This window comes from Sinocyclocheilus anshuiensis, unplaced genomic scaffold, assembly GCF_001515605.1.
Source record: "Sinocyclocheilus anshuiensis isolate Anshui unplaced genomic scaffold, SAMN03320099.WGS_v1.1 scaffold653, whole genome shotgun sequence".
Classification (NCBI taxonomy): Eukaryota; Metazoa; Chordata; class Actinopteri; order Cypriniformes; family Cyprinidae; genus Sinocyclocheilus; species Sinocyclocheilus anshuiensis.
This window is the reverse complement of record NW_015540902.1, coordinates 678,843-693,230: the sequence shown is the minus strand read 5'-3', so window position 1 is coordinate 693,230 and position 14,388 is coordinate 678,843. Positions and strand designations below refer to the sequence as shown.

Sequence of the window (14,388 nt, the reverse complement as noted above, 5' to 3'; positions counted from 1 at the left end):
GTTTTCAAATAACTTTTCATTTTTTTTTTTTTTTTTTACAAGTTAGGGCCAGATGCACACAGCGAACGTGTTTTAAGAAATAGCCTGACAATTCTAAGTTAGCCAAGGGATAATTCGTTCTCAAATTAGACCTTTTTTTCCCAACTGTCTTAAATAAGAAAATAAAAAAATTAATAAATAACTTGTCATAATAACCAGCGAAATATAACAGAAATCGCGTTTGACGAGTGGGTAACCATAGCAACTGTAGGCTGCGCGATGATTTGTATCGGAAGGTACATCGATAAAACAAACTTTTTTATTGGTTTATGATTTATACATAGCAAGAGGATCACACAAAACTTTTCAAATATTTTAAATAGTTGATGTTTTGTTATAGTGGACTAAGTAATATGATTTTTTTTGCAGAATTACGTGCCCACAGTGTTTGAGAACTACACGGCGAGCTTTGAGATCGACAAGCACCGCATCGAGCTGAACATGTGGGACACATCAGGTGAGATCTGGCTTGGCATCAAAATTAAACAGATATCATGCGACCATACTACACATAATATTTCTGCAGTTTGTATACTGGTATGTAGTAAGCAAAATTGCATTCATTTATTTTTGAAAAATCGTACTTTTACCAAATGCTGCGTGCGGTATACAACAGGGCATTACTGTATCACTTAACATGAACTAGAAGTAATGTCAATGTGACTTTTAAGTTTTATCTGTTTCAGTATACTAGTATTCCAGTCCAAACATAGCCAGTGATGTACTGTGACTCAAGCATTAAGAAACGTTTGCATGGATAAACAGATAGACACAATAGCAAAAGTTCTACTGTAACAAATCCTGGTGCCTGTCTCGTCTATGCATGGACACGGTTCATTCCTGTCCCTCCTGACTACTGACCGCTCCCATGGCTTGGCTGACCCCTTGTGAATTTGTATGAGAAAGACTGAACGTGGCTTTTTTTGTTTCAGCAACATTTTCTCAAATATGTGATGTCTGAACTACAACGAGTCAGGAAGCAGAACTCTTGCTGCTTTGATTTAACAAAACACAACAGACAATGCAGGGTTTATGTATACAGAGTAGGATATGATCCTGTTATATTGCTATTGAGTTCTGGACCGTATCTGTGGGGGAGATCTATAATATAAATGGCTTTGTGTGGATTCAAGTTTCTCGTCTATAAAAAAAACCAACAAGTAAGCCAGAACTCCAGTAATATGTTCAGGGCTGTGCATGAGTGTTTGGACAGTACTGTCAGTGTGGATTTTAGCACACTTGGTGTTAAGCTACACCACTGCTGACACACACTCGTCCTGACACACACTTCAGGGCTTTCTCAGCAAGCGTGACCCATAAATCCCCCGCTCTAGGCCTCTGCATGTTTCCCCACCCTGCTATAAAAGTCCTTTATGGGAATTTCTTTTCTTGTCATCTCCATTTTTAAGTTCCTATGGGAATGTTTTCCTCTCCTGCTGTTGTTGTTGGTCTGTAGGGTTGTGCTGGGTCAGACTGTAACCCTGTCGAGAGTAAATCTTCACTTTACTGTAAGCGCTCTCATACCACAGTCTGGGACACAAGAGTGTTTCAGCGTGGACTGTGTTATAATGAAGTTCAACTGGTTTTGAACTTTATCACTGTTTATAAATGTTGTCAGTAAGCCCTCTTGACAACAGCCAGGCACCCAGCGGCTTTGTGTGCAGAAGTATATGTATATTTACATCTGTTTTATTGGCTGACACTGTCTTACCAAAGTGACCTAAAATAATTCACTCTGTAAGTTGGTGGAACAACTTGCAGACAAAATTTAAGGCAAACAGAACGTTAAATGCTAAACTGAAGCATTTCCTAATGTATGGCCACATACATTAAATGTGCTTTCTGTATCACTTGTGCCACCAAATGCATTTCAAAAACAATGGCTATATTTGGAAATGCATGGCATACTACTCTTACTATTTCTGAAGTATGTATACTGTGCAAATTTCTGCAGGAATGGAATACCCAGATGACCTTCTACATTTGAGAAAATGTGCAGTATACAACAGAACACACTGCATGAAATACTGTATCCCACAATGCAATGAACTTGACTTGACCTTCCATATCTAGCGTGATGAACGAGCCAAACATAGAATCAGCTACAAAATCTTTTTCTTGACAAATGTTAGTATGTTTTGTAGATTTTTTTTTCCTAATTAGCAACTGCTTATTGTTGCCTCTTCACATTAAGCTGGGATAAAAGGAAGCATTTTTACATAAAAATAATTAGCTTTAAGTGTTACAAAATTATGTAACCATATGAACAAATCTGTCACTAGAAGTGAGCTAAATCTGATTTAAAAAATTTAAATATTTAAAAATATATATATAATCAATTTCCTACTTATGATACTATTATTATTATTATTATATACATGAGGAATTTCACATTTGTATCCATGTGGTATCGCTCTATATCACGCAATATCACACACGTAGCCATGTGATATCGCTCTACTGTATATCAGCATGGCTGTGATTACCAACCTGCCTCGTGCCTACAGCCAAATCACAACCATGCTGATATACAGCCATATCGCATGGCTACATAAGCAAAGAGACGGGCAGTTCTACACTTATTTAACTATTTGCCATCTTACCTTATGTTTTATTCCTCTTTTAATCCATAATGGAGCGTGCAGCACCAAAGCGTCATGACTGCCACAACTTAGCGTTGCACCCACCACAACATCTCTCATTGTTTACACTCCAACTGATGCATGTAAATAAATAGACAGTGCAATTCTACATTTATTTACCTATTGGCCACCTTACCTTATGTTTTATTCCTATTCCGTCACGCCTTCCACAACATCTCCTGCCACTCGACCCGTCACCACTAGAGGCAGCTGCCACTCGGCTCAGTCACCGCTAAATGCGCCTGCCACTCGTCCCGTCACTGCTATGGCAAATAGGTAGCCTACCAATGTGCTCCATTGTCGATTAAAAGAGAGAAATAAAACATATGGTAAAGTGGGATTTAGGTAAATAGGCTAAGTGTAGAATTGCATGGTCTGTTCGCTTTACGTGCATCAACCTGCTGCGTCTGAAAGCTCTAAAATGCTACCTTCGGAAGGACACATTCCAAGGTAGGAGGCATCAAGGCACGTCTGAATCCAAAGTTAGCCTCACTTCCTGTCTCATGAGATACCTTCATCTGATCGATTTTTGAAGGCAGCTTAGATGTATCCTTCGCTGCCTTTGATATCCCACAATCCTGTGCGTTCCATTCCGTGGCCTGTAACACCTCCATGATTATTCCCAGTGCCTGTAGTTGATTTTCAGGTTCTAGTGAGTATAAATGATAAAAACAGACAAGAATCTAAAAATACAATAGTACATAAATATTTGGATCAGAAGTATAGTATATACAGTATGGATCTAAAGATCCTGAAACAGGACACACAGCAGCAGCAATATATGTTCCCAGGTTCAGGTATAAAATAGCTAAAAGAACATCTAATCATCTATAAGTTTATACAACAGAAATGGTTGCAATATTATTGGCTCTTCAGTGGGTTGAAGAGATTAATATACCTGAAGTGGTCATATGTTCAGATTATTTTTCAGCATTATCAAGTTTAATGAGTGGTAAATCTCCGACTAGACAAGACATTTAATCAGACATTTTACAAAGTTTATTCAGAATGCAAACAAAAACAGTTATCTCTTTTGTATGGAAACCTGCACATATAAGAATATAAGGAAATGAAGTGGTGGATCAAATAGTGAATAAAACATTAAAACATCCAGATATAGAGTTTAATGTTCAGATGAGTAAATTAGAGATAAAAGGTCTAATTAAAAAAGCGTTAAAAGATATGTGGCAAAGTAAATGGGATGGTGAGAATAAAGGACTACATTTATATAATATTAAAAAAATAGTTGGAAATAAGAGGAGAAATTTTGGGAATAGAAAGGAAGACAGCATAATATCTCATCTTAGAATTAGACACACTGCACTTAATCAATCATTATATATAATAGGAAAACATGAGTAAAGAAGCAATACACATTACCCAATACACGTACCTGCGCACAAACCAAAAATTTTTTTTTCTAGTAACAGGGTTACATTCTACCCCTTCTGATGGTCTGCATGCCCCCATAAGACCAACACCCCCTCAAATCAACCCCTGTCATGTTACTATTTTGAAGAAACATTTAAACATTTTCCACCCGTATGATTTTCCTCAACATCAAAAGCTTTAGAATTGATCCTAATGACCAGTCCACGATGGACTAATGTAATGGATCGATCTGTGGGTTTTCCTGGTGCATCATAACTGAGACGACTGGCGGGTTCTACCCTACTTCTCAGTCTGTATGGATGACTACTCTGATTTGCTTTATCAGACTCTTTTGAAGCAGGATAGTCTCCCCCTTCTGACTCTGACTCAGCCACGTCATCCACAACTGACTCCGAATGCTCCCCTTCTCCGTCAGGCATCACAACCAGCATCTCTTAAAGAAGCAATACACATTACCCAATACACGTACCTGCGCACAAACCAAAAAAAATGTTTTCTAGTAACAGGGTTACATTTAGCTTTTTAGTTTTCCTTTAACATCAATGCTCCACACTCCATTCTAGTAGGTGGTGGTATATGCACCTAAAGCTGGTTGCCAACCGCCATAAAAACGTCAAAGAAGAAAAAGAAAAAGTTCCATTCCGCGATGGTTGAGCTAAATAAAGATGGTGTCTGAAAGTTGCGTTTTGTGGTCAGTTTGTGTCTAAATGTATATTTCTGACTAATTTTTGCACTTTTGATGTTAGTTCTAGCGAGAAAATCAGTATTTTAGTCATTAAATATTTGTTTATTTATCACCAAAACTCATTCTATTTTGTTGTACATCATTAAACCGTTATGCTGCCTCAGAAGCCTGTCCGGAATAAGTTTCATGAGGTGCCTTCGTGCAAAAACGCTGCCTGCAAAGTCATTGCCCGATAGGGCAGCGAGGCAGCAAAGAGCAGACTGATTGCTATAAAAGGAGGGAAGAAGCGCTTCCAATCATTGTGTTCTTGTTAGCAATGGTTATCTCTAAAGAAACGTGCAGCCATCATCGCTTTGCATCAAAATGGCCTCACATGCAAGGAAATTGCTACAAAGAATATTGCACCTGAAAGAACCATTTACCGGATCATCAAGAACTTCAAGGAGAGAGGTTTGACTGCAGTGAAGAAGTCTTCAGGATGTTCCAGATTGTCCAGCAAGTGCCAGGACCGTCTTCTCCTGAGAAGTCAGCTACAGAATCGTGCCACCAGCAGTGCAGAGCTTGCTCAGGAACGGCAGCAGGTTGGCATAGAAACATAATCTACAAATACTGAATCAGCAAACTTTGCAAAACACAAAATTTATGTCACTGCCAAAACTTTTGGCCATGACTGTAGTTGTCTCTGAATTCCCTTTCAAAGAGTATTCATATGCACCATTTAGGAACTAATATGCACGTTTTAGGTAAAAATATGTACCTTTAAGTTACTAATAATTTGCATCTTTTTAGGGCTAAATAAGGATACCTTGGCAGTAACATTTTTGTACCACTTTTGAGAGTGTGGGATAAAAGTATTTGAAAGGAAATAGCTTTAAAGGTGCCATAGAATTGAAAACTGTATTTACTTTGGCATAGTTGAATAATAATAATAATAACAGTTCTGTACATGGAAATGACATACCGTGAGCCTCAAACACCATTGTTTCCTCCTTCTTATGTAAATCTCGTGCATGCAAAAGACCACTGAAAAACAGGCGAATCAGAACATAACACCGACTGTGACGTTACAGTCGGGATCACTAATAGTTACGCCCCCAACATTTGCATATATCCGCCCATGTTCTATGCCAGGCGCCAGCCGAACCTGCACAGCCGAATCATCAGAAGTTCTGCAGGTATTGTGAAGAAACAAGCGAGGATAATAGCGAAAATGGCAGATCATGGAAATAAATGTTATGTTCCAGGCTGTGCAGCGGATATAATGTGCAGGGATGGGTTGGTGTCTGTATTCAGAAAGGCACGGAAAACAAATAACACGTTCTAATAAAATAATGTGAGCCACTAAAGGGACATGGTTAGCTGCTTTCTAGCAGTAGCCTGTTACATCACAGGACATAAGATTTCACTTACCACATAAACAGAGTAAGGAGAGATGACTGAGGATAAAGGCAAATGATTTACAGATCCTGAGCACCACTGACAAGTATCTGATCTTGTAAAATGTGTGGTAAGTACTGGCGCAGTAGTTTGCACAGAGCATGTGCGGCGCAAATCTTGAAAGCGAAAGTAAAACGCGATCGTGCATTCGAAAGCAGTTTCAATGCCCCGCAAATTAAAGCGGCTCCCTGATGTCCGCATTTTATATACAGTATAATTACCCAACGATATAACTGTGAGAGAAAGTATTGAAATATATATTTTCCCTGTGTTTCCTTCCTGCTGTGTGAGCTACTGAAATGAGCAGCACTGTGAAACAGCCAATCAGAGCAGAGCTCAACATTATTATTCATGACCCTTCCAAATAAGGTAAAGACAGACCATTCTAGGGACAAATCCTAGGCTTGTAAATGGACATGTAAAACCGTTTCTGGAGATTTTTTGCCCTTACCCAAGCCACATACCTTCTATGTAGATATCAGAGAACAATTTAAAATATTGTATCAATGCATTCTATGGCACCTTTAAGTGCTTCAAAATGATGTAACTATGTGGATACATCTTAATTTGTCACAATGTCGAGATTTGTTAGGGATTTGTAATGAATGTGTGTGAAAAGTGAATTTGCAGTTGTAAAATCGAGAGCTGGATGAGTGTTTTGGCCCGGCCATCTGGAGAACTAGGGCAACTAATGATTTGGTGACTAATGAGAAATGAGTAATGAGAACACTGAATGGTAATGAGAGGCTCCCTTTGTTTAATTGCATGTGATTTGTTTTGTTTGTTATATGTTGTGTATGCTTTCTTCAGTATTTTCAGTCATTTTGAACCATCCCTCAGTTTGTATAACCAAACAAATAACATGCTGACAGAAATCCACTTACAAGGAAGTCTATAGGGCTGTAATCATACGACTTCCATTGTATTCATATATCTGTCAATGCAGTTTTTGTTTGTTTTGAGATACTGAGAGTTGAGATGAAAATGGTAATCGACAGCATGCTACATATGTTGTTGACAGAGTTTAATGGGAAATTTAAAATGATCATTTACTCTCATGTCATTCCAGAGCTGTGTGACTTACTTTCTTCTGTGGAATCCAATATATATATTTTTGAAATGTTAACACTTTATTTGATAGTCCACTTTAGACATTCTAACTATAAGTAATTTTGCAAGTACATGCCAGCTACCAGTCATTAGAGTATTAGTAAACTGTCTGCTCAAAATCTGCTAGCACTTTATTTTGATGGTCCCCCAACAGACATTTTACTGACTATACTAACCCTAACCTAACAGTCTACTAATACTCTAATGAATTAGTTGACATGTAGTTGCAAAGTTACTTATATTTAGTAGAGTCTAAAGTGAAAGATATATAACCAAAATGTCCATACAGTGACTTTTATTGTATAGGCAAAAACAGTTCAAACATTCTTCAAAATATCAAACAGGTCATATGGGTTTGGAATGACATGAAAGTCAGTAAATGATGAAAGAATTTAAAAATTTAGATGAGCTATGCCTTTAGGTACATTTTCTGAAGTTTATTCAAATTTCTATATTTTTTAATTTAGATCATTTGAATTCTGCAAAAATAGTCTAACACAAATTGGCCATGTACACATTGCACTGTCAGTTGTCGAACATAACGAGTCTTTGTTCACTGTAATTTTGCTTAGGTCAAAATAACAAATACCAAATGCACGAGACGGCAAAATGCTGCTATGGTTACCACTGTGTCAGTCATCCTAGTTACAGTGTGTATGTGGCCAGTGATAAATCGTGCACACTGAAAATGTTAATGCAACATTTCAGTCATACAACGTTCATCAGGCAATGTTTCTGCCGGCATAACATCCTTCTTTTCAGTTTAACCTTTTTCATGCATTAGCCTTAGGCCTGTTTAGATTTACACAAATGCAAACATAAACACACATTCACACAGGTAATCACGCTGTGTCTCTGATGGTTCTTAATGAGGTGTCTGTCTATGTTTCTGTAGCATATGTGTGCTGCTACTGAGCTAACTGACACTCTTGTGCTCACGGCTACATCTTCAACAATCTGTAATGACATTCCATAGAGTTCTGCTTCAACCACACACACACACACACATACACACAGCTGCACAGCTGGCAAAAGGTGAATCTACTGTTTACTGGCAAACATTCAGGTCAGCGTTTCATGTGGACACACTGTTCTTAACAAGACACAACTTATGTCTAGCACTACAGACGTAATCACAGTAATAATGTTTAAAAAATAAAACAAAGAAAACAACCGGCCGAGAATTCTGTGGAGACATTTAATGCCCACTGCAAACAAGACAGGAAATGAATGTTTTTGAACATGTCGTGAATGTTTTTGGATTGGCAGAGGAGAGTGACCATAAATTAGAAGGACTTCAAATTATTTAAATAGAAAAACAGATAAAAAAAGACAACAGGAGTGTTAAGAAAAGAGCACACACACATACAAATACACAGAGGCTGAGATGCGGAGCAGCTGTACAAAAACACTGTTTCTGTGTGTTTGTGTGTGTGTGTGTTTGGGTTGACAATATCCCTTTGGGGCAGCTGTATGAAATAATAATAATAATAATAATTCTTATTATTATTCATAAATTATTAAATTAATTTCATACAATTTCAAACCTTTTGTTGTTATTATTATTACTCTGTAGTGGTTAAAAAGATTTCCCCCCTCCAAATGTGTAAATTAATAATAATAAAAAAAAAAAACAGAATCAGAGTTGGAAAAAGTATCACGAATTTTGATTAGCTCAGTATGAAAAGAGCTTTCCTGGAGCATTTAATTCCTTGGTAGTGCAACTGAAGCAAACAATCAGCTATGGGTGGCAAGTAACTGTCAAAAGATCTCCGGGATGAAGTTGTGGAGTTGATGGATACAAATTTTTTTTAGGCTTTATCAATGCCTAAGCACAGTGAAGTCTATTATTAAGAAGTAGAAAGTATTTAACACAGAGCCTACCTGGATCAGGACGTCGCTCCAAACTAAATGAAAGAGTCAGGAGGAAACTAGTCAGAGAGGCGACAAAGAGGACTACAGCAACTCTGAAGCAGCTGCAGGAATTTATGGCAAAGTGGTGGTTGTGTGCATGTGACAACAATATCACAAATTCTCACAAATGTGGCTTGTATGGGAGGATTGCAAGAAAAAAGCCACTCCTCAAGAAAGACCACATGCAGTCACAACTGAGCTTTGCCAAAACACACCTTGAAGATTCTGAGGCAGATGAGACTAAAATTGAATTATTTGGCCTCAACACTAAACGATATGTCTGGTGGAAATCCAATACAGCTCACCATCCAAATATGCATATGACAGCATTCTAGATGTGCAAAGTTAGTGGAGGCATATCCCAACAGACTAAAGGCTGTAATTAAAGCAAAAGGTGGTTCAACAAAATACTGACACAAGGGGGTGATGCTTTTTCCAACTCGGTGATTCTGTTTTTTAATTTTTTTCTGACATGGTGTTGTATCTTTCACTTGGATGTTATAAGTTGCACTGAGTAAATACAGCTGGATAAAACAAAAACTGTGTCCGTCTTCATTTCAGGCTGCAAAGCAACAAGATGTGATTAAAGGGGGTGATTCTTTTCTATACTCACTGTATATGTAAGGAATGAAAAGAAAATAATTCATACATAAGATAATAATAGTAATTGTTGTTGTTATTATTATTTCATACGTTTAAATTTAAAATTTTATTACAATTTTATAAAGATTAATTTCCCTTTTGTTGTTGTTATTATTATTACTACTCTCTCTCTCTCTGTATATATATATATATATATATATGTGTGTGTAATATGAATCCGTGAATCATATTTTTTATGAACGTGTAACATATTATTATTATTAATGTATATTATTAATTTCCCTTTTTGTATTATCACCATCATTATGAATATTATTGATAACCACAACAATATAAAAATAATAATAATAATAATATGTATGGATTGATCAATAAAATATTAGTGTTAGTATATATATATATATATATATATATATATAGCCTTTTTTATGCAAAAGTTTAGGAGTAGGGTTTGGGTGATTATTATGGGGTTTATATAAAAATAGACAATAGAAGTCTATGGTATGTCCTCATTTAAATAGCTAAGTAAACAAGTTTATTTTAGAAGCTGTTGTAGGGAGAACAGAAAAAAGTTATTCTGTGTCCCTGTGGACTAGCACACTCAACTTGGCGACAAATAACAAACAAGCAATATGACGACAGAAACCGCCTTTTTCATTCCAGTCTGTCTCTCTGAACACTTTTATTAGTTTCTTCTTATCCTTATTTGCACTCTCATCTATAGGAAATGTGATTTGACCATCTTTCCCTGGCTGTGGTTGACAGACCTGCCAGAGGGAACTGTGGGACATGCAGCTTATAGGGTGGCTCCTGAGGCCAGCCCATAATAACTGATAGCTTTGATCAGTGCTTCAAACACTCATTGTCACTCTCACACTTCCTCTCTCGCTTTCCCTCCCTATCGCTCTCTGTCTATGTCTGGATTTGTGTCCTCACTCGAGGGAAGGACAGGAGAGTGAGAGATGAATGCAAAGTTCGAGAGAGGAGATCAGGAAAGACAGAGAGTATGCCAATTTTAGACAGTGGCAGTTCACAACCCCATTCAAAGTACTGAGCACATTATGTGAATGCACACCTCGATGAACTTTGTAAAAATCGATGCGTTTCAGAAGGGACATAGAGGAGAAACAATAATATACGGTATGTGGAAAATAATGTGTTTTTTTAACTTTAAACCGCATAAACACATTTCATTACACCAAATATACAAAATAATGTTCTTTTTAGCAACATCATATGACCCCTTTAACTTAATGTACTAAAATAACTAAAAATAAAATAAAAAAATTAATAAAAACAAAATATATAAAAAAAGAAACTAACAAAAATGGCAGACCACAATAAAATTACTAAAACTGTAACTAAAATTTTAATTATAAAGGAAAATCTAAACATAAAAACCAATTCAAAATAATAATAAAAATAATAACAATATCTCGATACTAAAATAGCACTGGTGATGACCTCATCACATTGCATTATTGATGTCCAATTATTATCTTGAAAACAGAACCATTTATTTTGCATTTGTACTTCTTTTATTTTTTTCATTTAAAAACAATAGAGACATCAAAAATCTCTTCTGTATTACTTTTGGTTAATTCATTACACTGGAAATGGAAGTATCAAGTTGGGCACATTGCATTGTGGGAAACAGCGGGTAAACCAGGAACACTGACCTGAGCCGAGTTATGACACTATTGTCTTTTCAGAGCTGTTTTACAGCAGAATTTGTATTTGTCTCAAATTTTGATGAAGCTTGTTATTTTCCTGTTTATGGACCCTTTTCACAAGACTGTGATGATGCGTTTTAACGGTCATCAGCATTGTAAATCCTCCAAAGTTTTTTGTATTTTCATTTTTTTTTATGTATGTACATTTATTTATATTATATTACCTTTGCATCAAATTACAAAAAAAGCTAGTTAATGCTAATGCGAGGGTGTTTCTAATAGAGCGTCTATGGGAGTGACGGTAAAATTGACATCGTTCTCTCTACTGACTGCCGTTATCAGTCTCTCTATTTTTTCCTTTTTTTGAAAGTCATGAAAACACTATCATGGTGACTTGACTTGACTGGACTCGACTGAGCCCTGGGTCAACGGTGGCTTAGAAAATTCATATAATGTGCACAGTATACAGAATACATACTTTATTCTGTGGAAATAGTATGGACGCTAATGTTAAAAATGCTATTCCAAACACAGACAAAGAGAAAGAATTTACTGTGCTGGAATTAAACTGACCTCTCCTTCCTGTTCAGGCACTCACTACTGTAGAAACATCAGTCTTTTATATCATCTGCTCTGCTGTATGACCCACAGTACTTAATTTGTACGTGCCACAGCATTTGCAAACAGCATTAGCAGTGTTTCCTCTTTGATTTGAACATCAGCTTTATCGTAATGAAGCGTTTTCATCCTGACCCCTCACTGTGCTTGTGTTCTGCAGGGTCCTCGTATTATGATAATGTCCGGCCCCTGGCGTATCCAGACTGTGATGCTGTGCTCATCTGTTTTGATATAAGCAGACCAGAGACGCTGGACAGCATCCCTAAAAAGGTCAGAATTTCCTCTTATTTCCTTTTTTCTCTTCTCTTATCCTAAAGAAGAAAAATATCAGTATATACTTGCAACAGTGCATTTTGGAATGACATTATAAGCTGTAGTTGTAAACACGCACATACTTGCAGCATTAGTCTCTCGCTGTGAAACACAATGTAATTGTCGACTAAGAGAAGTTTTTGTTTGTGGGTGTTTAGCAGTGGGAGTATGACGGCATTGTGGATTTATACAAAAACACAAGCTTTACCTAAACACAGATGCCAACGATTATGTGGTGATGAGGGTGTGAGCCTAGCGCTGAAGGCTTTCAATGTGTTTTTCCATTTTAAGTCTTTTTTATTATATGTTTGGTGAGAAAAAGATCTTCAGATGATATAGGAAAAAGAGTGGGAAATATTACGAAACATTGCATATGTTTATCATAGATACGGTATGATACACTACCATTTAGAAGTCTGAGGTCTGCAGACTTGTTTTTTTTTGTTTTTCAAAGAAATTAATGCTTTTATTCAGAAAGGACACATTAAACTGACAAAAAATGACAGTGACTTTTTTATTTATTTATTTATTTTACAATTTTATAAAAGATTTCCATTTTAAATGATTGCTGTTCTTTTGAACTTTCTATTCACTAAAGAATCATGAAAGCATGTATCACAGCCAGTAACTAGTTACAGTAATAATATTACTTTTTGCTAGTAGTGTAACTAATTAGTAAGATTTCATTAATAATATTACAGTTACTATCCATAAAACAGCTTGTTATTATATTATCGATATAAATTATATTACTATAATTAAAAATCGTATGAACTTATGTGATTTCTTTTGATAAAATACTTGATAAAAAAACAGAAATATAGCTACAAATAATAGCTACAATTAGCTTCAAGCTACACATGAAAATTAATACGACACTTTTACTTAAAAGCCACTATCTATCACAATTGAGTGTTTGGTAATAATTTCTGACTGCGATCCAATGTAGATTTTGGTCAAATGATGAGGCAGAAATATATTGTTAGAAACATTTTTTGGTGAATTTTATGGGGAAGATACACAATTACAACTTCTGTGGGGCGTGAAGGAAAAGTAATGTAACTAGTAGTGTAACTAATTACTGTTGCCAGAAAGTAATAAGTAATAATATTACTTTTGAAAGGAGTAACGAGTAATAAATTACATTTTTGGAGTAACGAGCCCAACAGTGATTACAGCATATTAAATGTATCACACAAATATTAAGGAGCGCAAAGGTTGCCGACACTGATAACAAGAAATGTGACACTGAAGACTGGAGTAAAGATGCTGAGAATTTAGCTTTGCATCACAGGAATGAATTACATTTTAAAATATATTAAAATAAAAAACAGTTATTTTGAATAGTTATAATATTTCACAATATTACTGTTCATATTGTATTTTTTATCACATAAATGTAGCCTTTGTGAGTGTAAGAGACTTTTTTCAAAAACATGAAAAAGTCCAAAACAGTTAAAAGTCAAAAACAGACCCCATATATTTGAACAATATAACTTTTTTAATGATAAAAGAGTGATTTAATTTGATGTAATTATCCCAACATTTCTCCAAAAGCCTTTCATTCTCTAAACCATCACTGTTCTTCTGCTAACCCTGTTACAGCAGACACACTGAATGTCTTTACACCAATGACTTCAGCATCTCACCTCTGAGGCCACAGAGGCAGGGCTAAAGGCTGTTGTGGAATGTTGAGAGGCAGGCAGTGACCTCCGATTGGCCAGTTAACAGTGGCATTTAAGGTTAAAGATCACAGCACTGTTTGATGGATGGTTGAACACATTCAGAACTTTATTGAATGGTGCCATAGCTGAGATAGCTGAACCTTTGCAGGGACTGGTGAACAACACACACACACAAATACACCATGCATGCTCACACACACACACACATGCACACACGCGCACACACACACACACACACACACACACACACACACACACACACAAGCTGTGTATAACTG

General features: G+C 36.3%; 1 protein-coding gene across 1 annotated transcript in view; it reads left to right on the top strand.

The window, feature by feature from the left end:
- LOC107689095 (rho-related GTP-binding protein RhoN-like) overlaps positions 1–14,388 on the top strand; it is a 16,460-nt gene that overhangs the window by 954 nt on the left and 1,118 nt on the right. Inside the window, exons 2-3 of the mRNA XM_016487001.1 lie at positions 409–496; positions 12,274–12,383. Coding sequence (XP_016342487.1) covers positions 409–496; positions 12,274–12,383 — 198 coding nt within the window. The remainder of the gene's footprint in view (positions 1–408; positions 497–12,273; positions 12,384–14,388) is intronic.